The sequence below is a fragment of the Callithrix jacchus genome, chromosome 8 (genome assembly GCF_049354715.1).
Source record: "Callithrix jacchus isolate 240 chromosome 8, calJac240_pri, whole genome shotgun sequence".
NCBI classification, from domain to species: Eukaryota; Metazoa; Chordata; class Mammalia; order Primates; family Cebidae; genus Callithrix; species Callithrix jacchus.
The window spans coordinates 48,740,506-48,765,737 of record NC_133509.1 but is presented as its reverse complement, the minus strand read 5'-3'; the positions used below and the strand labels follow the sequence as shown (position 1 = coordinate 48,765,737).

General features: G+C 39.0%; 1 protein-coding gene across 3 annotated transcripts in view; it reads left to right on the top strand.

Moving 5' to 3' along the window:
• The window catches only part of TMCO5A (transmembrane and coiled-coil domains 5A), a 64,091-nt gene that overhangs the window by 12,836 nt on the left and 26,023 nt on the right, over positions 1-25,232 (top strand). Inside the window, exons 1-7 of one of the 3 annotated variants that reach the window (XM_017977462.4) lie at positions 16,416-18,266; positions 18,666-18,789; positions 19,178-19,228; positions 19,981-20,052; positions 23,148-23,204; positions 23,674-23,733; positions 24,182-24,246. In XM_017977462.4, coding sequence (XP_017832951.3) covers positions 18,127-18,266; positions 18,666-18,789; positions 19,178-19,228; positions 19,981-20,052; positions 23,148-23,204; positions 23,674-23,733; positions 24,182-24,246 — 569 coding nt within the window. In that variant the 5' untranslated portion in view covers positions 16,416-18,126. Of the gene's footprint in view, positions 1-16,415; positions 18,267-18,614; positions 18,790-19,177; positions 19,229-19,980; positions 20,053-23,147; positions 23,205-23,673; positions 23,734-24,181; positions 24,247-25,232 lie in introns of those variants that run through there. The other 2 variants (XM_054239746.2, XM_035259888.3) reach the window with 2 other exon arrangements.

The following is a 25,232-nucleotide window of genomic DNA, read 5'->3' as shown; positions in this document are numbered from 1 at the left end:
GTTTGCTGAGAATGATGGTTTCCAGCTTCATCCCGTCCCTGCAAAGGACATGAACTCATCCTTTTTATGACAGCATAGTATTCCACAGAGTATATGTGTTGCATTTTCTTGATCGAGTCTATCAATGATGGGCATTTGGGTTGGTTCCAAGACTTTCCTATTGTGAACAATGCTGCAATAAACATATGTGTGCATGTGTCTTTATAACAGAATGATTTATAATCCTTTGGATATACACCTAGTAGTGGCATTGCTCAGTCAAGTGGTATTTCTATTTCTAAATCCTTGAGGAATCGCCACACTGTCTTCCACAATGGTTGAACTAATTTACACGCCCACCAACAGTGTAAACACATTCCTATTTCTCCATATCCTCTCCAGCATCTGTTCTCTCCTGATTTTTTTTTTTCTTGAGACGAAGTTTCGCTCTTGTTACCCAGGCTGGAGTGCAATGGCACGATCTTGGCTCACCGCAACCTCTGCCTCCTGGGTTCAGGCGATTCTCCTGCCTCAGCCTCCTGAGTAGCTGGGATTACAGGCATGCGCCACCATGCCCAGCCAATTTTTTGTATTTTTAGTAGAGACGGGGTTTCACCATGTTGACCAGAATGGTCTCGATCTCTTGACCTCATGATCCACCCGCCTCAGCCTCCCAAAGTGCTGGGATTACAGGCGTGAGCCACCGCGCCCGGCCCTCTGTCCTGATTTTTTAATGATCGCCATCCTAACTGGTGTGAAATGGTATCTCAATGTGGTTTTGATTTGCATTTCTCTAATGACCAGTTTTGATGAGCTTTTTTTCATCCTGATACCAAAACCTGATAGAGATAAAACTAAAAAGAAAATTTTAGGCCAATGTCCATGATAAACACTGATGCAAAAATTCTCAATAAAATACTGGCAATCCAAATCCAACAGCACATCAAAAAGCTTATCCATCACTATCATGTTTGCTTCATTCCTGGGATGCAACCCTGCTTCAACATACACAAATCTATAAACATAATCTATCACATAAACAGAACCAAAGACAAAAGCACATGATTATCTCAATAGATCCAGAGAAGGCCTTTGACAAAATTCAGCAGCGCTTTATGCTAAAAACTCTCAATACACTAGGTATCAATGGAATGTATCTCAAAATAATAAGAGCTATTTATGACAAACACACAGTCAATACCATACTGAATGAGCAAAAACTGGAAGCATTCCCTTTTAAAACTGGCACAAGACAAGGATGTCCTCTCTCACCACTCCTATTCAACTTAGTATTGGAAGTTCCAGCCAGGGCAATCAGGCAAGAGAAAGAAATAAAAGGTATTCAATTAGGAAAAGAAGAAGTCAAATTGTCTCTATTTGTGATGACATGATTGTATATTTAGAAGACCCCATCATCTCAGCCCAAAACCTCCTTAAGCTGTTAAGCAACTTCATCAAAGTCTCAGGATACAAAATCAATGTGCAAAAATCACGAGCATTCTTATACACCAATAACAGGAACAGGACAAACAGAAAGCCAAATCATTAGTGAACTCCCATTCACAATTGCTACAAAGAGAATAAAATACCTAGGAATACAACTAACAAGGGATGTGAAGGACCTCTTCAAGGAGAACTACAAACAACTGCTCAAGGAAATAAGAGATGCCACAAACAGATGGAAAAACATTCCATGCTTATGGTTGGGAAGAATTAATATTGTTAAAATGGCCATACTGCCCACAGTAATTTATAGATTCAATGCTATCCCCATCAAGCTACCATTGACTATCTTCACAGAATTGGGAAACACACACACACACACACACACACACACACACACACCTCTTAAACTTCATATGGAACCAAAAAAGCCCACATAGCCAAGACAACCCTAAGCAAAAAGAAAAAAAGCTGGAGGCATCATGCTACCTGACTTCAAACTGTACTACAAAGCTACAGTAATCAAAACAGCATGTTACTGGTACCAAAACAGAGATATAGACCAATGGAACAGAATAGAGGCCTCAGAAATAATGCCACAAATCTACAACCATCTGACCTTTGACAAATCTGACAAAAACAAGAAAGAGGAAAAGCAATGAGTAAAGGATCCTCTTAAAAAAGTCATTGAAGAAAGGATCCCCTAAATGGTGTTAGGAAAACTGGATAGCCATATGCAGAAAGCTGAAACTGGATCCTTCCTTACACCTTATACAAAAATTAACTCCAGACAGATTAAAGATTTAAGCATAAAACCTAACACCATAAAAACCCTAGTAGAAAACCTAGGCAATACCATTCAGGACATAGGCATGGGCAAGGACTTCATCAGTAAAACACCAAAAGCAATGACAACAAAATACAAAAGAGACAAATACTAAAAAGCTTCTGCACAGCAAAAGAAACTTATCATTAGAGTGAACAGGCAACCGACAGATGGAAAAAAAATTTGCAATCTACACATCAGAGAAAGGGCTAACATCCAGAATCTACAAAGAATTTAAACAAATTTACAAGAAAAAGAAAAGAAAACTCCATCAAAAAGTGGGTGAAGGATATGAACAGACACTTCTCAAAAGAAGACATTTATGTAGTCAATGAACATTTTTAAAAAAAAGCCATAAATGATTTTTTGTATTTCTGTGATGTCAGTTCTAATATCCCCCACTTCATTTCTTATTGAGGTTATTTCGATTTTCTCTTCTTTTCTTGGTTAATCTTACTAATGATCTATCAATTTATCTTTTCAAAACCCAGCTTTTTGTTTCATTTATCTTTTGTATTGTTTTTTGTTGTTGTTTCATTTTCATTTACTTCTGCTCTGATCTTGGTTATTTCCTTTCTTCTGCTGAGTCTGAGTTTGGTTTGTTCTTGTTTCTCTAGTTCCTTGAGGTGTGACCTTAGATTGTCAGCTTGTGCTTTCAGTCTTTTGAAGTAGGTGTTTAGGGCTATGAATTTTTCTCTTAGTACTGTCTTTGCTGTATCACAAAGGTTTTGACAGATTGTGCCACTACCGTCATTCAGTTCGAAGAATTTTTTTAAGTTCCATTTTAATTTTGTTTTTGACTCAATGCTCATTCAGGAGCAGGTTATTTAATTTCCACGTATTTGCATGGTTTTGAAGGTTCCTTTTGGAGTTTTTTTCCAGTTTTATTCCATGGTGGCCTGAAACAGTGCTTGATATAAGTTTTCTTAAATTTACTGAGACTCATTTTGTGGCTTATCATATGCTCTATCTTGGAGAAAGTTCATGTGCTGTTGAATAGAATGGGTATTTTACGGTTGTTGAATGGAATGTTCTGTATCTATCTGTTAAGTTAATTTGTTCCAATGTATAGTTTAAATCTATTGCTTCTTTATTGATTTTGTCTTGATTGACCTGTCTAGTGCTGTCAGTGGAGTACCGAAGTCCCCCACTATTATTGTGTTGCTGACTATCTCATTTCTTAGATCTATAAATAATTGTTTAATAAATTTGGGAGCTTCAGTGTTAGGTTTAAGAGTGTGATATTTCCCTGTTGGACAAGGCTTTTTACCATTATATAATGTCCCTCTTGTCTTTTTTAACTGTTGTTGCTTTAAAGTTTGTTTTGTCTGATATAAAAATAGCTACTCCGGCTCACTTTTGGTATCCATTTGCATAAATGCCTTTTTCCACCCCTTTACTTTAACTTTGTATGAGTCCTTATGAGTTAGGTGAGTCTCTTGAAGGCATTAGATGGTTGGTGAACTCTTTTCAATTCCGCAGCTCTGTATCTTTTAAGTGGAACATTCAGACCATTTATATTTAATGTTAGTATTGAGATGTGGGGAATGATTCTGCCTTTTCTGGCAGAAAATTAAGCATATCATACAGAGTTATATACTCCAATATTCTATTTCCAAAGGGTGGAAAAAAACTTACACAAGACACCACTGAATATTTCAAACTAGGCAATATATATGTTAAAACTGCAAGGTATCTGGATATAAAGCAGGAAGCAGAAGTCAACAGCAACTTCCCAGAATTTTCAAAATAAACTCTTAATCAGAGGGAAAGGAATCATTTAACTTACAGAATACAAAATGACGTATTATTGTTTTTCTACATGACTGTTATGGTAACACTTTCCTCAAGCACTAAAGCTGACATACTAATTGCTACTGGAATATTTTAACTATGAAATTAGAAAAGCATAAAACAAAAGTTGAATGTAAAAAATACTGAGATAAGGACTTAACTGTAAATAAGTTTATTTGAAAAGTTGTATAGAATTCAGAATAATCATTTTAAAGAAGCTCAGGGAACTACTAGAAAATACTAATAGAAAATTAAATTAAAAGTAGGCAATAATTTATGAAAAAAATTAATTTGGCAAAGAAATAGAAACAATAAAAAACATAAATCCTGAAGATAAAGAACATAACTGAACTGAAAAATTCAATTAAAAACGTCAATAGCAGTCTTCATCAAGCAGAGGACTCAGTGAACTTGAAGACAGAACATTTAAAGTTTTCCAGTTAGAGGAGTAATAAGAAAAACAAGGGAAAAGAATGATGAATTTGGGAATTATGAGACACCATCAAGCAAACTAACCCTTACACAAGAGGAGTTACTGTAGGAGAAGAGCAACAGAAAGCCTGATAATGACATTTAAGGAAGTAGTGGCTGATAATTTCCCAAATCTGATGAAAGACAACATCCAAGTACAGAAAGCTCAGAGGTCACCAATAAACTGAAGGCCAAAAAGCAGTTAGTCAAGACACATCATAATCATCATAACCAAATAATCAAAAATCAAATACAAAGAAAAAATACTGAAAGTAGCAAGAGGTAAGAAAGATCACATTCAAGGGATCCTTAATATGGCTTTCAGCAGATTTCTCAGAAGACATCCTACAGGCCAGGAGAGAGTAGGAGTATAATACATTAAAAGTGTTGAAGGAGATAATTGACAAATAGGATCTAATTAAACCAAAGTTCTTCTGCACAGCAAAAGAAACTATTATCAGAGTGAACAGACAACGTACAGAATGGGAGAAAGTTTGTGCAATCTATCCATCTGACAAAGGGCTAATAACCAGAATCTATAAAGAACTTAAACAAATTTACAAGAAAAACCCCCATCAAAAAGTAGGCAAAGAATTTGAACAAACACTTCTTAAAAGAAGACATTTATGCAGCCAACATATAAAAAAAGCTCATCATCACTGGTCACTAGATAAAAACAAATCAAAACCACAATGAGATACCATCTCATGCCAGTTAGAATGGCGATCATTAAAAAGTCAGGAAACAACAGATATTGGAGAGGATGTGGAGAAACAGGAATACTTTTACAGTGTGTAAACTGTTAGTGGGAGTGTAAATTAGTTCGACCACTGTGGAAGACAGTGCGGTGATTCCTCAAGGATCTTGAACCTGAAATACTATTTGTCCCAGCAAATCCATTACTGGGTATATACCCAAAAGATTATAACTTATTCTACTATAAAGACATATGCACACATATGTTTACTGCAACACTGTTCACAATAGAAAAGACTTGGAACCAACCCAAATGCCCATCAATGACAGACTAGATAAAGAAAATGTGGCACATATACACTGTGGAATACTATGCAGTCATAAAGGAAGGATGAGTTCATGTCCTTTGCAGGGACATGGATGAAGCTGGAAACCATCATTCTCAGCAAACCAACACAGGAACAGAAAACCAAACACCACATGTTCTCATTCATAAGTGGGAGCTGAAAAATGAGAGTACATGGACACAGAGAGGAGAACATCACACACTGGGACCTGTTTGGGGGTGAGGGGCCGGGGTGGGGGATAGCATTAGGGATGCTAAATACCTATCATATCATTAGGTATGATAAATACCTAATGTAGATGACACATCGATGGGTGCTGCAAACAACCATGGCACATGTATTTCTATGTAACAAACCTGCACATTCTGCGTGTATATCCCAAAACTTAAAATATAATTTTTTTAAAAGTGCTGAAGGAAAATAACATGCCAACAAGAATTTTTTTACTCAGAAAAGCTGTCCTTCAGAAATGAGAGGGAAATTAAAATTTCTCAGAAAAACAACACAACAAAAACTGAAGGGAGTTCATCACAATTAGGCCTGCTTTACAGGAATTGCTAAAGGGAGTTCTTTAGTTCTTTCAGCTGAAATGAAAAGCTGCTAATTAATAACATAAAACATATAAAAGTAAAAAAAGAAAACCTCAATGGTATACTACATAGCCATATTTGGAATTCTCTAATTCTGTAAGAAAGTGCATAAAACAATTTTATCCCTACTAGGAGGTTTAAAAGACAAAAACCTATTAAAAACAACTGTAGCTACAATAAAAAGGGATGAAAGAGGTTATTACATAATAAGGTGCAAATTCACCATGAACACACAACGACTGTAAATATATAGGCACCAAACATCATACCACCTAAATATAAAAATCAATTATTGAATGATCTGAAGGGTAAAACAGATTTCAAAACTGTAACAGTAGAGGGCCTCAATAACCTAGTTTCAACAATGGACAGATCATCTTGACAGAAAATCAGAAAACATGTATTGAACTTGAGTTGCACTTTAGATCAAACAGACATAATAGACATACACAGAACATTCCATCCAACAACAGCAGAACACACATTTTTCTCAACTGTTCATGGAACTTCTCCAGGACAGGTCATATGCTAGCCCACAAAACAAATCTGAACAAATATAACAAATATAAGATAATTTAAATTACAGCAAATATCTTTTTAGGTCACAATGGCATAAAACTAGAAATCAGTAACAGAAGAAATCTTGGAAGATACACAAATATGTGAAAATTAAACAGCACACTCCTAAACCAACAATAGGTGACAGAAGAAATAAAAAGTAAAATCATCATTACCTTGAGATAAACTGAACTGGAAACACAACATACCAAAACATGTGAGATGGAGCAAAAGCATTTCTAAGAAAAAAATTTATGGTGATAATAAACATCTATATCAAAAAAAGAAGGGGCCAGGCATAGTGGCTCATACCTATAATCCCAGCACTTTGAGAGGCCGAGACTAGTAGATTGCTTGAGCCCAGGACATTGAGACTACCCTGAGTAACATGGAAAACTCCATCTCTATCAACAATACAAAAATTGGCTGGGCATGGTGGTGTGTGCCCTGTAGCCCCAGCTACTTCAGAGGCTGAGGTGTGAGGATCCCACTTGAACATGGGAGCTTGACGTTGCAGTGAGGCAAATTTGTGCCACTGCACTCCAGTCTGGGCAACAGAGTGAGGTGTCTCAGGAAAAAAAAAAAGACGAAGAAGAAAGATCACAAATAAACAATCTTAGATTTAACATTACATCTCAAGGAACTATCAAAGGAAGAACAAACTAAGCCCAAAATTAGCATAAGCAAGGCAATAACCAAGATTCGAGAAGAAATAAATAAAATAGAGATCAGAAAAACAATAGAAAAAAATCAATGAAGCTAAGAATTAGGGATTTTTTTTTTAAAAGATAAATAAAATTGACAAACATTTAGCTATACTAACTAGGAAGTTAATAGAGGATGCTCAAACATAATTAGACATGAAAGAGGAGACATTACAACTAATACCACCAAAATATAAAGGATCATAAGAAACTACTAATTATATACTAACAAATATAACCTAGAAGAAGCAGATAAATTCTTAGACACATGCAAGCTACCACAACTGAGTCATGAGAAAATAGAAAATCTGAACAGACAACCACACACACACACACACACACATACACACACGGTAAACAATAAAAAATGGGCAAAAGATGTGAACAGGCATTTCTCAAAGACTTAAAAATGGTCATTAAGTACATGAGAAACTACGCAGCACTAGTCCTCATTCGTGAAATGCTAATAATAATCACCTCATACCTGTTAGAATGGCCTTTATCAAAAAGATGAGAGATATACACCAAGAGGACACAGAGCAACAGAAACTTATAAACATTATTGGTGAGAAATGTACATTAGTACAGTTATCATGGAAAATGGTATCAAAGTTTCTCAAAAAACTAAAAACAGAACTACTATATTATTCATAATCCCATGTATGGGTATATAGCCAAAGAAACTGAAATCAGTATGTTAAAGGGATATTTGTACTCCATGTTCATTGCAGCACTATTCAGAAAAGCCAAATTATGCAAACAAACTGAGTGTCTATCAACAGATGATTAAAGAAAATGTGATATACATATACGTGTGTGTATGTGTGTGTGTGTATGCGTGTGTTTGTATAGATATACACACAATGAGACATTATTCAGCCTTAAAAAAGAAGGAAATCCTCTCATTTTCAATAACACAGATGACTCTGTAGAACATTTTGCCAAGTGAAACAAGTCAGGCCAGAAAGGCAAATACCACATGATCACCCTTAATATGCAAAATTTAATAAGGTTGAACTCACAAAATTGGAGAGTAGAATAATGGTTACCAGAGGCTGGGAGGTAGAAAAAACAAGGAATAGGAAGTTGTTGATTAAAGGGTAGAAAGTTTCAGATAGACAGGAGAAACATATTTTGAGATTTGTTGCACAGCAGGGTGACTACAATTGATAGTAATATATTACATATTTCAAAATAAGAGTACATTTTAGATGTCTCACTATAAAAAAATGTAGGGTGAGGTGATAGATAAGCTAATCAGTTTGATTTAATCATGCCACATTATGTACATATATAAAAACATCACACTGTACCCCATAAATGTATACAACTATGATTTGTCAATCAAAAATAATTTTTAAAATATATAATAAACAACGTTGAGCCAAGATTAGCAGGGCAATCTCTTCAGAGAGCTGTGCTGTGACTTCATAGCCCAAAAGGGAAGGGTGCAAGGGCTACCACTTCCAAACCTAGAGAGACAAGAAGAAGGATGGGAGATCTGCTCCCCCTATGCAAGATAAGTGAGGTAGGCTAAGTAAAGAGCTTCCAAACATGTTTACATCCTTAACTTCACAACTTATAAACATACCTTACATGGTAAAGGGAGTCTCTGCAGATGTGATTAAGTATCTTTAAATGCAGTTTATCCTAGGTTATCCAGATGGGTCAGATATAATCATAAAGTTTTTTTTTAGACAGAGTTTCTCTGTTGTTACCCAGACTAGAGTGCAATGGCACCATTTCGGCTCACCGCAACCTCCGCCTCCTGGATTCAAGCAATTCTCCTGCCTCAGCCTCCTGAGTAGCTGGGACTACAGGCGCGCACCACCATGCCCAGCTAATTTTTGTATTTTTAATGGAGACGGGGTTTCACCTTGTTGACCAGGATAGTCTTGATCTCTTGACCTCATGATCCACCCACCTCGGCCTCCCAAAGTGCTGGGATTATAGACGTGAGCCACCGCGCCCGGCCCATAAAGGTTTTTATAAGAGGGAGGCAGGAGGGTCAGAGTTAAAGAAGCAATATGCCAATGGATGTAAAGGTGAGAGAGTCCCAGAGAGATCTGAAGATTCCATACTCTTGACTGCAAAGATGAATGACAGGGCCACACACTAGGAATGCAGGTGGCCTTTAGAAGCTATAACTGGCAAGAAAATAGATTCTTTGCTAGAGTCTCCAGAAGGAATACAGCTCTGCTAACAGCTTGATTTTACCCGAGTGTATTAGTCTGTTTTCACACTGCTATAAAGAACTGAGTGAGACTGGATAACTTATAAAGGATAGAGGTTTAATTGGCTCACAGTCCAGCATGCCTGGGGAGGCCTCAGAAAATTTACAATCATGGTGGAAAGAAAAGGGTAAGCAAGGCACTTCCTTCACACAAGACGGCAGGAAGGAGAAGTGCTGAGTGAAGGAGGAAGAACCCCTTGTAAAACCAACAGATCTGATGAGCACTCACTATCACAAGGGCAGCATGGGGGAAATTGCCCCTATGATTCAATTACCTCTGCTTGTTCTCTCCCTTGACAAGTAGGGATTATGGGGAATTACAATTCAAGATGAGATTTGGGAGGGGACAAAAAGTCTAACCATATTACCCAGTGAGAACCATCTCAGACTTCTGACCTCCGAAACTGTATAATAATAGATTCTCATTGTGCTAATTCACAAGATTTGTGGCAATTTGTCATAGTGGCATATAAAACTAACACAAGGGAAAGGTTTTAGAAAGCCCACTAGGACATCTTACTATATTTCCTTTAAATCCCAGTGAACGTTGGGTACTGCTGACTCTCCTCTGAAAAATCCAAGGGCTTGATGCAGGTTAGCTAACAGCTGTGATGGCAGAGTGAAAAACTGGGAATTGGTCTGCATTCCAGAGCCTCTTGAGAGACAAAGAATATATGAGTGTGCCTTTCCTGCAAAGGAAAGCCACCTGCAGGGTCAACTTCATGGACATGGGACTTGTGCAGCCACAAAGGGATCTATATTCAGAAGGAATCTGTGCTTAATTTAATGTTCTGTTTTCACTGGATTGAAATTCCTCATCATTTCTGAGCAAAGGGCCCTGCAATTTTATTTTACACTGGGTCTTGAAAATTATGTGGCCAGTCATGGTCACCAAAAAGGGCAAGAGACCAGCAAAGACCAGCAAAGAGATGCTGACAAAATGACAAAAGTCTCGTGGTTAATAGAGAAGCAAGTGAAGAGCTAGATTAGACATGCTACTGCCCAAGTCAGGGCTACAGATCCCAGTTATACCAAGATACTGGTTGGGCAACCTGCAAAACATCTATACGAGCAAGTAAGAACTTTAAGTCCCCTTTCCCTCTCCTATGTAGTAGGTATATGTTCATCCTCATAGCCAGCTCGGTGGGAAGAAGAGATGTGCTCCATGTGGAAATAGATAAATAAAGCCCCCTTCCTCAGTTACAGCTTTGCTGCCAGAGGGCTGAAGACTCAACTCTATCTAGTTCAGAGTTTTGATTACGGCATGATATCAGATTTCTTGATTACTGAACTGGAACATTGCTCTGTGACTGGAAGCAAACAGAAAATGTCATGGGATTGCTAAGTTTCCATTTGGAGGAGGAATTAGTCCCAGTGGAAAAAAAGATTAAATTTAAAGAGTAATGGAAGACCAAACAATCTATGAATGAGAACTTGTTCAGCCAATGATTATCTAATCAGGTCAAATCGGGGAATCAGAGGCAAAAACTCTCACTGCAAGTTTCACAGACCATATGTATGTAGAAAAACATTTAGTACTGCCTTTAAAAATCAACCAGAGAATAAATAATATGAGTAATATAAAGGGGAAAAACTTCCAATATATTATTTCCAATAGGAAAAAGTGCATAGCAAAAACTTGTATACATGTATAGAATTATTAAGTGTCAACTAAAAGCAAAGGAAAAAAAGAAAAGATAACAAACAAAAATAAATTTCCAAATGTACTCTTTGTGGTTGGAGAAAAGAAAAACACTTGAGCCTCCATTATAAATGAAAATTGTGTAATACATCTCCCCTGAGACATCTGATCTTAATGTATAGCATAGACAAACACGGGGATAAGGAGGGGACTCCTTCCTTCTATCTACCCTTCACTGTCCTATGTTATCTTTATCAAAAACAATTTTGCCACTCTTTGCTTAGAAGTCTCGAATGCCTCTCCAGGAGCTTTCAAGGTGAAACCTAAAGTCTGCAGTACATGCACGTGGTGCTCCTCAACCAACACAGCTGTTCCTTCCCCTCCACGCCATGCCACATACACTCTTTGAGCTCTGTTTCCCAGACTTCAGCCACCCACACACCACCTTCGCAGTGTTTGCTTCATTTACATTCCCTCAAAATTGCTATCAACTTAATATTTTTCTACAAACCAAGTAATGTTTTTACCTAAAATTATCCTCATTCAAAGCAATATCTTTTAGTCAAGTTTTAATGTACTAACCATTTTACTATATATTTAACTATTACTTTGACATTAATTTTCAAAAATTAAAAAGTTGATCTCTGTGTCACGTTAAACCACCTGTTCAGGTAACACCACTGGTATGTACTGCTCTAGACAGAAACTACAGTGGCTTTATTGAATACTGAGCATTCTGTGCCTTTGAACCTGTTGTTTTCCTCCTGTTACAGTGTCCTTCCTATTTTCTGGTAAAGTTATTCCCTTCCTTTAGGATTAACTGAACCCAAAGTTACCTCCCCATGAAAGCTGCCCCAAATCACTTAAAGCTGTTTCTTCTTTGTATTCAAAGCACTTTCTAACCACTTTCTACCTTTCTTCACTATGACGTTTATCACATTGTAGGGCCATACTATATCCCTGTCTGTCTCCTTTACAAAACTGAGTAGTCATGTGTGGGTCATTCCATTATCTAGGTCCATGCATAATAGATGCTCAATAAAAGTATTTGTTAAACAAAGAAAGAATGATAGATATGTAGCCAAAGCTAAGTTAATAATGTCATTTACAGCATAATTATCTCAGCACAGTATTATTTTGGTTAAACAAAAGATGCCCCAAAATCTTAATGTATGGAAGATTCTCTACAATTATCAAATGAGACTAATAAAAAATCAAATATTTTTTCCATATATGGCAAAAAGAACACAGAGTTGGAAGACTTGAGAAAAAACTATAAAGTTACATCAGAAGTCAGTGTAAATTTGTTTCCTAAGACTTTGCATGTAAAGTTATTCCAGTTCTTCTTTTTTTAGGAATCCTCCATTTAATTATCACTTACGAATTGCAAATTTTAAATATAAAAGTTAGAAAAGCAAATTTAAAATAAAGCAAAGGGTGATTAAAGCAGCAACCAAGCATTGGTTACCTCTGATGAAATGACATCATTTAAAACAACGACAAAATGTTACTACTATGAAGCCTACAGTAAATAGCTGCTCCATAGTAGTATTGCAATGGTGGGTGGGGGGGGCATCCTGAAGAAGCTCCCAATTCCCAGAACCTAAGAGGTTCTTGGCCTGTCTTACCCTGAAGAATGAGGAAAGGGGTGCCAGAGATGCAGTGAGCTCACCATTGGTTTTGTGAAGAAGTGATTTATTAGGCAGAGACAGAGAAAGAGAAAGACAGCTCCCATGCTGCCGTGGGAGGGGATCCAGAGAAGGAATCTATATCGGGAGTGAGCAGCAGAATTTTAACCCTTGAATTATTCCCTCCCCATTCATGTTCTCATCCAATGAGAGGAGTTCTTTCAAACTTCCTCTGGAGTGACTGATCTTTGACTCTGATACCAGATTGGCTACTTGGTCCACAACTCTGAGTTAGAGAGCCCCCTCCTCCCAGAGCTTTCGGGGGCCCACCTGGATTTCTCCACCTAACCCAGAGGGCACACAAAGAACTTGACATTTCCGGATGGAGGGGTGGAGCCGGGAAACTCCTGCCTTTGAAATCCTGCCCCTCACACACCCAGGAAGAGTCCCGCAGTATCTCTGTGTTATAATTGAGAAAATTCCCTTTTCACGTTGCGCTCTTCCAGCCTTACAGAAGAGTCAGAAAATGTTCCAGGTATAGTCATACATATGCGGGATTTTTTATTTATTGCCTTTTAATCCCAGCGAGACAGTTATTCCCTCTTGCTCTTATTTTTCTTATACTTTTTATTTTGAATACTGATTCGTAAAGGGTCAAAATACAAGTTTATATTTTGCTTATACTGAAAATTATAATGCTTATACAAATAAAATCTTTGAACGCTTTTATAGGGATGGGATCTCTCAGCAAGTCTATTGCATTTGGCAAGGCATGACAGCGAAAAGTTAAGCCAAAAACAGTTGCTCTAAAGCTGCACTAGGTGTTAACCAAACCATCTCCCAAATAGCAGGAAGGCTTATACCAAACACCTTAATTTGCCCCCAAGCTCCTGTTTTTACCTTGATTTAATAATTCCCAATGATAGCAATCTGTTGTCCTCATCCCACACAAGGCCTCAAGCCTGGGGTTCTGCTGCTCATACCAGCTTGCCTTCGGTAGCCCCTCAAGGAGAAAAGCTCCCCAGGAAGGAGATCTCGCTTTATTTTTATCCCAGTTAAAGTCCCTGTCCAATCCATTAACAGCTCTCATAACCTTGGTCCAGGGCATTTCCTGCAGAAGCTATAACCAGCTGGGGTTAATGAACTCTCCCTACCATTAATTCCTAGGAGAGGCCATTGGCCTGAATTGTTACTTAATTACTCTTCTGTGTACAGCTTCATAAAGCAATGAAATGCCTTCTTTCAGGAAGAAGGGAGATGGTAATGGGGGTCATCAGAGGCCATTAATTTTACAAATAGTTTATTGGAAACTACAGTATGTTAAGAAGTCACTCTGGCTCACAAATCAACTCAATGTGGTCCTTACTAAGTAGAGATCCAAAACTTCACAAGTTTCCGTGACTCGCATACACAAAAAGTTACAACTGGTGCAGAATCTTATCAAAGGTATACACCACCTTCAGGTAGGCAGAAATATATTCTTTAGATTCTGCAATTGATCATACCTTCCCCTCTAGCTCTTAATCCTAAAGTTGGCAGAAAAGAATAAAGCCAATTTTGGATTTCATTAAATTTTCCAATTTAAACATGTCAGGTAATTTCTCAGTCTTAAGGAGACTCTCTCTCTCCAGAGTGCTCCTCTTTCCCAAGATGGTAGCAGGTACAAGAAAACGCTCTGTACCCAGGCGGCCTCATAGGAAAAGCTTTGGGTCTTCATGCCTCCCCTCAGTGCTCCCAGATCTGCTGGACTCTGTGTCCACCTCAGCACAACTGGAGAGCTTCTCTTGTCCTCCAAGCTTCTTACCACATCTACACCCACTCCCAAGTCCGAGAATGCTCAGTCACTTTTTCTGCACCACCAAAATTATACTTCCAACAACCTCCCCACTATACTCAAAACACATATGCACACTGCGTTTGCTCTTCCCTCCTCACCTGTTTATGTTTCCTCACGGTAGTTACCAAGCAAAAGAGGCTCCCTGCCCAATGTGCTAGAAGCCAATACTTTGATACAAGGTTTTTTGGGAAAATAAAAGCTTTTTACTGTAGGTCTACCAACAAGAAGACAGGAGTCCAACTCAAATCTATCTCCCTGTTTGAAGGGGAAGCCTCTATCTTTTATTAAAAAAGGTAGGGAGTGGATTCTAGAATTAGCAAATGGCTGACAGAAGAAAAGGGGAGGTCTGGAAAGTCCTCAGGCATCCACAGTTATCTCTTCATGCCTCCTCATGGGTCCCATGTGAAAAATTCAGAAGAAATTAACATAAAACCTGCACTGGAAATTCAGACCATGACATCAGTAAGCTTGTTCTGCACAGACTCCAGTTGGCCCTATTGGTTCCAACCAATTTCAGCCAGGTTTTTTGTTTTTAAATCTCTCACATGGAAGGAGTTTCAGCATTTCAGCAAATAGTTTCTTTTCTTATCTGCTATTCTGTAAGCTCAAGAATTTGTTAGTCACTGGTTTCTTTAACTCTTTGGGGTATGGTTTCAGCAGTCTCCTCTTTTATCATATTAAGTAAAAAATAATTTTATTTTATTGTGTCACCAGGCCCCCTACACACACACACACACACACACACACACACACACACACACATCTTTGAATATAAACTTCACGAGATCAATAGCTTTTGGCTCTTTTGTTCACGTGTTCTCTCCAATGCTTAGAACAGAGCCTAGAAAACACATCATGCTCATTCAGTGTTCCAGTGTTTGTTGAATAAATGAGTAGTTAGTTGACTACATGATGAAATCAGACTGCTGGTCAAAGGACCTAGACTTTTTATTTTAGTCACACTGGTTTCCAGCACACTGTGCAGTGATCTTCTTTTGCTTGGTAAGACACCACGAGGAAACACGTGAAGGAGGTAAGAGCAAACGCAGTGTGTGTATGTGTTTTGAGTGTGGTGGGGAGGTTGTCGCAAGTATAATTTTGGTGGTGCAGAAAAAGCAACGGAGCACTCTCAGACCTGGAAGTGGACTGTAGATGTGGTAAGAAGCTTGGTGGACAAGAGAAGCTCTCTGGATGTGCTGAGGTAGACACAGAGTCCAGCAGATCTGGAAGCACTAAGGGGAGCCAGGAAGACCTGAAGCTTTTTCTGTGAGTCTTCTGGGTACATAGCTTTTTCTTTTACCTGCCTCCATCATGGGAAAGAAGATCCCTCTCGAGCAGGAGAACCTCCTTAAAAGACTGAGAAAATTAAAGGCAAAGGAAAATGAAAGCCCCAGGAAGAGAGCTTTATCTGCCAGAGAAATAAAAGATAGAGGCTGCCCCTTCAAACTGACCAGAAATCAACTCCACTGAAGCTACTGCTACTCAGGGCAGACTTGGCCATGAAATCCACACACTCATCTAGGCTCTGAACTCTGCGCAAATGATGAGAAACCACTGCCACCCACCCCACTATGACATGTTGCCCCGCCCATCCTATGTCAAAAGAAGAGTCATGACCTCTCAGAATGTTCTGAGATTCTACTGGATAGTTCCAGTGTAGAAAGATTAGACTCCTCAGAAGCTAATCGACTAGGGAAGGATCAGACACATCCAAAGGGAGGTAGAATTTGTAGAAAAAATGGAGGGTAGAAAAGAAAACTGAGGGGAAGAGAGAGCAAAATCATTGACCTGTACTTGGTTTTCTGAGCCCTCTTTAATACTAAAGATCTTAATATCTGGAAATTCTGGCATAAGCCAAAATAGAAAGCAGAGATTATTTTTCTGGGCAGTTGTAAACCTCCTACATTCATGCCCATGGGGACTTATGGAAAGCAACTGGCCTAGAACAAAAAGAGACCTAAATATTTATTGCCTCTATTTCTTCATAGTGTCTTGTATAAACTTCCAAAGGCTTTTATGTTGATAAGCCATCTCTGACTGTGTCTACTAATACGACATACATTCCAGCATTATCCCTGTATCCTGACTGTATCTTTACTAGGGTATAATCAGATCATGGGCAGAAGAATCGAAGGGCTGAGATTTGTCATGGTTAAATAGGAGGATTAGAGGGAGAAAACCAGTTAATTTGATTTCTACTTTTCAGTAGAAGCAAAATGTAAATAGTAGGTACTCTATCCTTCATAAATGAACCCATTTCCCCATTCATTAGATACAACTCCATTGGCATTTTAGGGAATCGACATTGGAAGGACACAAGAAAGGTCAGCTAGATTAAGTAGTCATTATTATGCAAAGCCATATCCAGGGACCAAGGTGTGAAGCAGATTTGCTACCCACCCCTTCCCTCATCTTCCTGCCTCCTTCTCCCGTTTTACTCCTGTTTATGCACCCACCTCTGTACCCTACCCCAAGCATGCCATACCCTTCTGAAGTAATTATTATAAAGCCCCCATCCAAGCAACACTTCCATGATAGGACTTAACTTTTCAATATGTCCTTCATGCCTATCTAAAACAAAAGCCCTGTACCTCATGAAGCTATTTGTGGTTAATCAATTCAAAGACAAATCAGTGAATTAATGTACATTAGAAGAAAAAATATATACATATGTGTGTGTGTGTGTGTGTATGTGTGTCTCCCATGAGCTCTTTCTAAAATACTCTAGAGTTACCATTATTCCGTTTAAATTTACTTCAAAACAGATGTTTGTATTCTTGAAAGCTATGCCTAGAGCCGATTTGTGTGTGCTCACTGGAATGACTCTCATGGTAACAATTTCAAACTTTGCAGTAGGCAAGTAAGGGAGAAGTATTGAGGTAGGAGGAGGAAGGGAAAGACTGAAGCCCTATCATGCTGGTGGAAAGCTTCTGTGGCTCTGCAGAAAGCCAGGCCCAACCGGAAGTGATGTGACAGGTTCTTAGATAAAAGTGTTCAATAAAAGTGTACTGCATAAGCAGGTTTTATGAGCAGTTTATCTAAGAAAAGATTGCCAAGAGAAAGATTTCTCTCCAGTGCAAGGGTTATTTAAGGAAGCAAAGCTTCTCATGAAACCAGAGAGAAGGTGCACTATTAGATTGATGACTTTGGAGGAGAGAGCCTGGGAAAGACCCTTGCTGACTGAGCTGAGAATTATCGAAACAGTTGTAGATCATGATAAACAAATGCAATTTTTCAAGAATGAAAATGTTAGGTCCCCAGAGAGAGCGAGGTTAATAAACTCTGTGTCTTCAGATATCCTTTTTGGCCCAATGATTATTGATATTAAGATAACAGACCCTTGTTCATTTTGGGAACTGCGTCTATAGGTCAGAGAAAATGGAAATCTTAAGATTGACCCAGTCAAAAAGAAACATTATCAGTTTGAACATGGACCTTGAAAGGGATATGCAGAGACTAGATGAAGCAAATCAGGAACTTCTTCTCAAAATCCAAGAGAGAGAAGATAGGATTCAGAGGTGAGTATTAGGGTTTCGTGAGGGGAGTTTCCAATCCAAAGAAGGGGTGGAGGAATAAAACAAAAGCTGAATTTTCCTGCTTGCTCTAGAGATCTCTATCTTGTGTGGCAAAAGTTACTTTTTCATTCTTCGACATTTCTCTTGAATACTGAAGCACAGCAAGTTTCAAACAGATTCCTAAAAGACAGAGTTGAGAACATTGGAGTGTTTGGCTTAGGAATCAGGCAGGTCTTCCTTCTTGTAATGCTGAAGTGATCACAATCCTATGGATTCAGTAAGGGTTTTTGCTTGAGATTGATGTGCAAGGTCCCTGAAATTCCTTTATATCTGATATCTGTGTTTTATCAGTTCTGAAACTGCCAAACATGGGTCCTCACAGCATACATTTGTGTTGTCAAGGCTGGAAAGTGAGACCACTCAGATGGGAGACCTGGTGGAAGATGAAGAGTGGGAGAAGGAGAACTGCACCATGATGGAAAGGGAAAGAGCCTTACAGGAGCTGGAGGAAGAAACGGCCAGACTTGTAAGCAAGAAGCTGGGAAGAGCCATTTAAGAGGTTACATTCCTCATTGCATCCTTCATCAACTGTCAGATTAGCTTGTCTCTCCTTTTTATACATGAAGAGTAGCCACCTCAAAAGTCATGATAGAATTTGTCCATGCATGGAAGGGGGTATATTTGGTAATGTGTTTGGCTTCTTCGGTAATGTTTAATATTGGGAAGCCCTGCAGATGGGCCTCTATATCCCTGTACTTCAACATGATTTAATCTCAACACACACATGGCATTATGCAAATAAGGTCAAGTTACTGCAGGAAACTATAGTTGGGGTGAAATGGACAGCAATCAACTGAAAAAGAACAGATGATAGAATACAGAGGCAGACTTATACTCTTATTTCTCTCTCACAGGAAAAGAAGAATGAAACGTTGGTCCACAGTATAACAGAACTTCAACGAAAGGTGAGGTGGGGTTCTTGTGTTCTCCAGTGTCCCCACAACATCACCATTCATCAAAGAGGCTAGGCTGGGGGGAAGTGATCATAGAGGAGCCCGTAAGTCAGAGACCCCTGTACGTGGAATGCATACTACTCTCTAATCCACTCTCCCAAGGCCGAGGTTCATGATCTAAATGTTACAGATTTTCTCTGTAAGCATGAGGGGAAAGGAATAGATGGAATATTTAGTAATCTCATGGGTTCTTCCTTCTATCACCAGAAAATGGATTCCAACAGATACTCTGGTGAAGTCATTAACTAGAACCTTTGTGGTGAGAGGTTAATTTTACTTTAAACAGAGACTTTTTAAACAACAACAATTACCTTAATCCCCACAGATTTCCTGTTTCATATGTAGACATTTCTAATACCTCAACAGCTCCTCAGAATACAGTGGACTTGCAATGACTACCCTACCCTCTGACCCATGAGTAGAGAGTAGCCTTCTACTGCAGAGGGCTATACCCCTGAGTAACCCTGCATGAACTGCGGGTTCAAGAAAGTACTCCTGCCTTGAGTCTCTAGCATCAGTGGCCAAGACTAGTGAGAAGAAGATGGAGGTTGAACAAAGATGTTCTCACAGGTCACCAAATATCTACCCAAGGACCACGTCCTGGAGGGTTTTATAAAGGCCATAGTTGCTAACCTCCACACACTAGAGAAAGCCTTTGTCTTCTATACTTTTTAATGTAATATATTTTTTATTTGAAACTATAGCTTACAAGGAAATCACAAAAGATAACCAATTGTGAACAAAGTACTCCAGATGGAGCCTCAGAAGAGATAAAGGTAAATGAAAAAGCAATCCTAAATGTGGTTGGGCTATGTAACCAGGAAACAAGCCGTTAAGTCGGAAATCATTGCAACGTTGTGACAAATTCTTTTTTTTTTTTTTTTTTTTTTTGAGATGGAGTTTTGCTCTTGTTACCCAGGCCGGAGTGCAATGGCGCGATCTCGGCTCACTGCAACCTCCGCCTCCTGGGTTCAGGCAATTCTCCTGCCTCAGCCTCCCAAGTAGCTGGGACTACAGGCACGCGCCATCGTGCCCAGCTAATTTTTTGTATTTTTAGTAAAGACGGGGTTTCACCATGTTGAACAGGATGGTCTTGATCTCTTGACCTTGTGATCCTCCCGCCTCGGCCTCCCAAAGTGCTGGGATTACAGGCTTGAGCCACCGAGCCCGGTCGACAAATTCTTGGTAGTTTTCCCACATGTCAAGCTTAAGCTTGGGCCACTGAGTGCTGAGTCTCTCTGCGTTTATTAAGGAATGGCACTCTTAAGTCTCATTTGTTGTTCTCTCTTCTGTTAGGTAGAGCAGGGCACAAATATGTATGCAACATTTGAGGCAGTTAAACTCCCTAGTTTAAAGCCACAGCACATAATTTGGTATATGAAATTGAGTAATTTAATCACTCCCTCTCAGCCTCAGTTTCAAGATTAAATGAATTGTGTACGTAAAATATTCCTTTCTTTTTTGGATAGTTCCAACTTCAAAAAGATGGGCAAGTTTTAAGTTATTATTTAAAAGTCTTGCTGAAGTGCATGTATACATTCACAGAGGCAGCACTAGGTTTTGTATGTCTACTGAGTGCTCGGCAATTTATGTACCCTGTCACGGATGCCAATTTAGAAAAGGATTCAATTAGTCGCTCATGTATTTAATGTTACAACTACCTGCTATGCACATCATACTCTGCTTGGCATGTCTCTAATTGTGTTCTAGAGCTAAGAACCTGAGGCTAGCCACACCCATTTGATGAGACAGAGGGTAAAATTTTTTGTATATATTCATGGAGTACAAGTGCCATTTTGCTACAATGACATATTGTGTTGTGGACACTTCATTTTTCTTCAGAGAGCAGATAAAAAGATTTTGGCACATTCTCTGCAATTACATCTTCACCCTTGCCTTATCTAACTTGTCTGTTCCTTCTAAAGCCCGCCCTTGGTTGTGTGTATGAAACCTCTGAAGATCTAGACACATAGAAAATAGAAATAGAAAATGAAAATATGGAGAATGACTCTCCTATCTTCTGCTGGGCAATTTAGTTTTGGTGACCACAAAAGAAAGAAGTCCAAAACCACCAAATAAGCTTGCTTGGCTCTGCTCATTCAGATTAGTTATCTGGAAAGAGAGAAATCAGGAAGAAATCGGAGCCAAAATTAGGAAGAGTTATAAAGAACCCTGAGTACCATCTGACTGCAGTGGTCAAAACACTGATTTGCTTCAAGATCATTTCTTTCTACCAGAAAATAAGCCCAGCCATAATTGAGTGGTGACACTTTTAAGTCTGGCTGTGTTCACTCTGTCAGCTGATAGACAACAGAGTCTAGTGTTAGTCAGAATAACGGCCCTCGTTTGGCTAGTTAACCCTAAAGAGTTCCAGAGTACTGTTTAATCCTTTGAACCACTCTTTTGCCCACCTATTTGACTGAATTGTCAGGTGATAGCTCTGATTCTGTGACATGTACAGGATCTCTTCTGCTTCTGTTCCTCTGACATGCTAGCAATCAGTGCAGCAGCTTAATGGGGTGCCTAATTCAACCCTTTGTGACTCACAGCATTGGCTTGAAACTATACATCCCTTAGCACACTTGGCTGACTGGTCCTGGATGTAACTGAACGAAGAGTGAAGCAACTGTTAGAAGAGTGCAGATGTGAAGTAACGGCACCTAGATGAAAGCGGGAACAGCAGAGCTGAAAAAAGAAGGAAGAATGGTCAAGTCTGCTCTTCCGCCAAATTCTCTCTCAAATGCATCCTTTCCTGTCTACCACTTCTGTTGCTACTGTTTTTTTACAAGCCACCATAACCCCTTACCTGGACAAGAGAAGTCACATTTCAACTAGTCTCCCTGCTTCTATTTTCACACCCCATCTCTTTTTTTCAGACACATAAAAGGCTATTTTCTAAAAGCCTGAATCAGATTGTGTCTTTAGACTTCAAGCCTCTCCTGCCTTCTCACTGCGATTAGAACAAATAACTGAAATCCTTTTAGAAGCCACAAGGCCCTACACAATCTAGCCCCTGTCCACATTTTCCCACCTTGTCTCCTACCTACCAATTTCCCTTATGCTCTGGCCACTGGATTCCTCACACAAGCCAAATCTGTGATAATTTCATGGTCTTGGCCCTTGCCATACCCTTCCAAGAGAACATATTTTTTCTGGATCTCCATTTAGCTAGCATTTAACATTCAGGCTGTAGCTCAACCAGCATCACATCAGAGAGGCCTTTGCCAACCACCTACCGCCACCTCTCGTATAACCACTACCATTACTATCTTCCATCACATTAATGTTTTTGTTTCCTTCATAGCACATACCATTATCATGTTGATGTATTTGTTGTGTCTCCCTGTTAGAATGCCAGCTCTGTGAGGTTGGAGAGCCAGTTCGTCCTGTTACTACTGTATCTTAAGTACTACCCCCTGCTCCCCGACACACACATACTTCACTCCAGAATAGTGACTGATATAGAATGGTCTTTTGCCAAGTATTGCAGGAAATAAAAGAGCGAGGAAGGCATACAGGAAGGGAGAAAGGAGTAAGCAAACATCTTAGAGTCGGACTATGTTAAAAGGAAAAGGAAGAGCAAAGTTTTTCAAAATTGGTATTATTTTTAAGAGAAATGGCTAAGTAACAGTAGGAAGCTAAGAACTGAAGTTTAGAGGTAGCATTAGATGAAGACTAAAAAGTAGGAAGTATAAAAGAGCAAGTTCACCAAGCAACTGCAAAGGGCACTGGGTGGTTTAACTCCTCCATCAGATGTGTGACGTTGTGGCCCTGAGGCTCCTCACAGCTCATGAGGCCACCTTGGAGACAGCATTCCATTCCTGCACAGCTTTCACCTTGCCGAGTTAGCAGTCTCTTTCGCTTTCTTTAGGTTAAGTTACAACAGCTGGAAGCTTCCTGCGCACGCCAAGAGAAGGAGCTGCTCAAGGTAACAGCACAAACTTCAGTGTGACTTACCCCTAAAAAGGGAAATGTGATCCTTGGTCAGACAATCTATTTCTCAAATGAGCGGTTTACGTTAAGGTTCCAGATCCAAGACCATAATGGGGCTAGGGAGGGGTAAAGAAAAGGAAGATAAACACAATCTCCGACGTTACCTTCTCTTTCACATTTTTTTTTACATAATTCACTCTACAGTATATATCTCGCAAATATTAGTATCTATTCTACTTCCAATTGCCCGCAAATTCCCCCTTTGACCTCTAACTCCCATTTAGCTTATTTACCTTAAAAGAAGGAACTACATTTATCTGTACAGCAAAAATAATAAATAAATAAATAATATTTAGAACAGTTAGAAAACCAATTAGGAGTTGGGACACAGGAGGAAACAAGTATGCTTGAGTTCTTATAACAATTTGCTGAAGTATATATACAACCAAATTTTGATTTCCCAGGTAATGAAGGACTATGCATTTGTGACCCAGCTCTGTGAAGATCAAGCCTTCTGCATAAAGGTAGAGCTTCTTGGTAAAGGGATAGCAAAGATTTTATTAAGGTACAGCATGAAATAGAACCAGGATTTTCAAAAAATACTATCTAGAACAATTTCAACACTTCAAGGTGGCACTACTGGGAGACTTTGAGGTCATCAGCACCCCACTACCAATATCACTCTGTTTGTCTTTGACTCCGTGGGAATTCCTGCCCTGGTCTCCCACTCTCTGTGCTGTTAAGTTAATAATGCACACTGCTTTTTATAATGTCAATTATGCCCAGAAACGTATCCAGCGGTGAGGCATAGTGAGAGATCAAGAGTAGTGGTGGGGTGGGTTTATGAAAGCAGAGAAGGTGGCAGTGGCAATACCAAGCATTCATGATACCGTGTAATAATAAGTGATTAGGCTTAGAAAAATTATAATGCTTCTAAGTAGTAACTGTAGCTTCCTTTGTTTCTCTTTGAAGAAGTACCAGGAAACGTTGAGGAAAACAGAAGAAGACCTAGAGGCTCGGTTCCTTGAGAGAGAAACGTGAGCTTTGGCAAAGGAACATCCTGGTTTTGGTAGTAACTCCATCTCAGCCTGAGTCAGAGCAAACAATTCCCAGATCAATTTCTATTTGGAATTGAAGGAGTCCCGACTCCACATATCTTTCCCCTCTGTTAGTTATCTGGTAAAGCACACCAACTTAAAAAATCCAGTCATTTTCCCATTCTTCTAAAAGACTGCAGACACACCTCTCCCTTCATAATTTTATCACATTATTATTTAGGTTGATATTAAAAGTAGAAACTCTTTAAAAAGAGTTGGTGGTCAGTCACTTTGATAAGTCAGGCATTCCTTACATGTCACAGAAAGGCCTTTTAATTAACACCATCCTTACTTCCCCCAAATATATGGAAACTCAAACATATGGGATACGCATGAAACTAATCTCTAGACTCATACTACAGGTACCACATTATAAAAATCAGAATTGTACACTGTATTGAACTATGAATATTTAAAAGTAGAAATTATAAAGGGAAAGCACTCCTCAAAATACACTGTTTGTCAAGAGTCTAAATGGTGAGAAATCCAAACCAAAAATCTCACCTCCATTTCTCGGCCTTCTTTGTAAGTTAAATATTAACTTAGTTAAGAAGTATTTCTATTTATGAAATATTCTGAAATCCTTGGGTCAAGAACGAGAGATCAAAACTGCATATTGCCTCTCTATAGGCCAAGTACAAACTGTGGGCCAGGGTCCTGGGACTTGTGGGTCCTAAAGGACACCTTCAAGTCACTCAAGATCATTGCTGAACATTGGTTTATGGCTTGACTCTTAGGCCAAGACAGTCAACCTAGAACAGGTTGCCCAGTAGAATTTTCTGTGCTAGATAGTAGGTAAAACTAACTACATATGACAATTGAGTTCATAAAAGATGTACTCGACTGTGGAAATGAATTTTAACTTTAATTAAATAGCTCTGGGTAGCCAGTAGTTCCAATATTGGATAGTACAGATTTAGAATTTA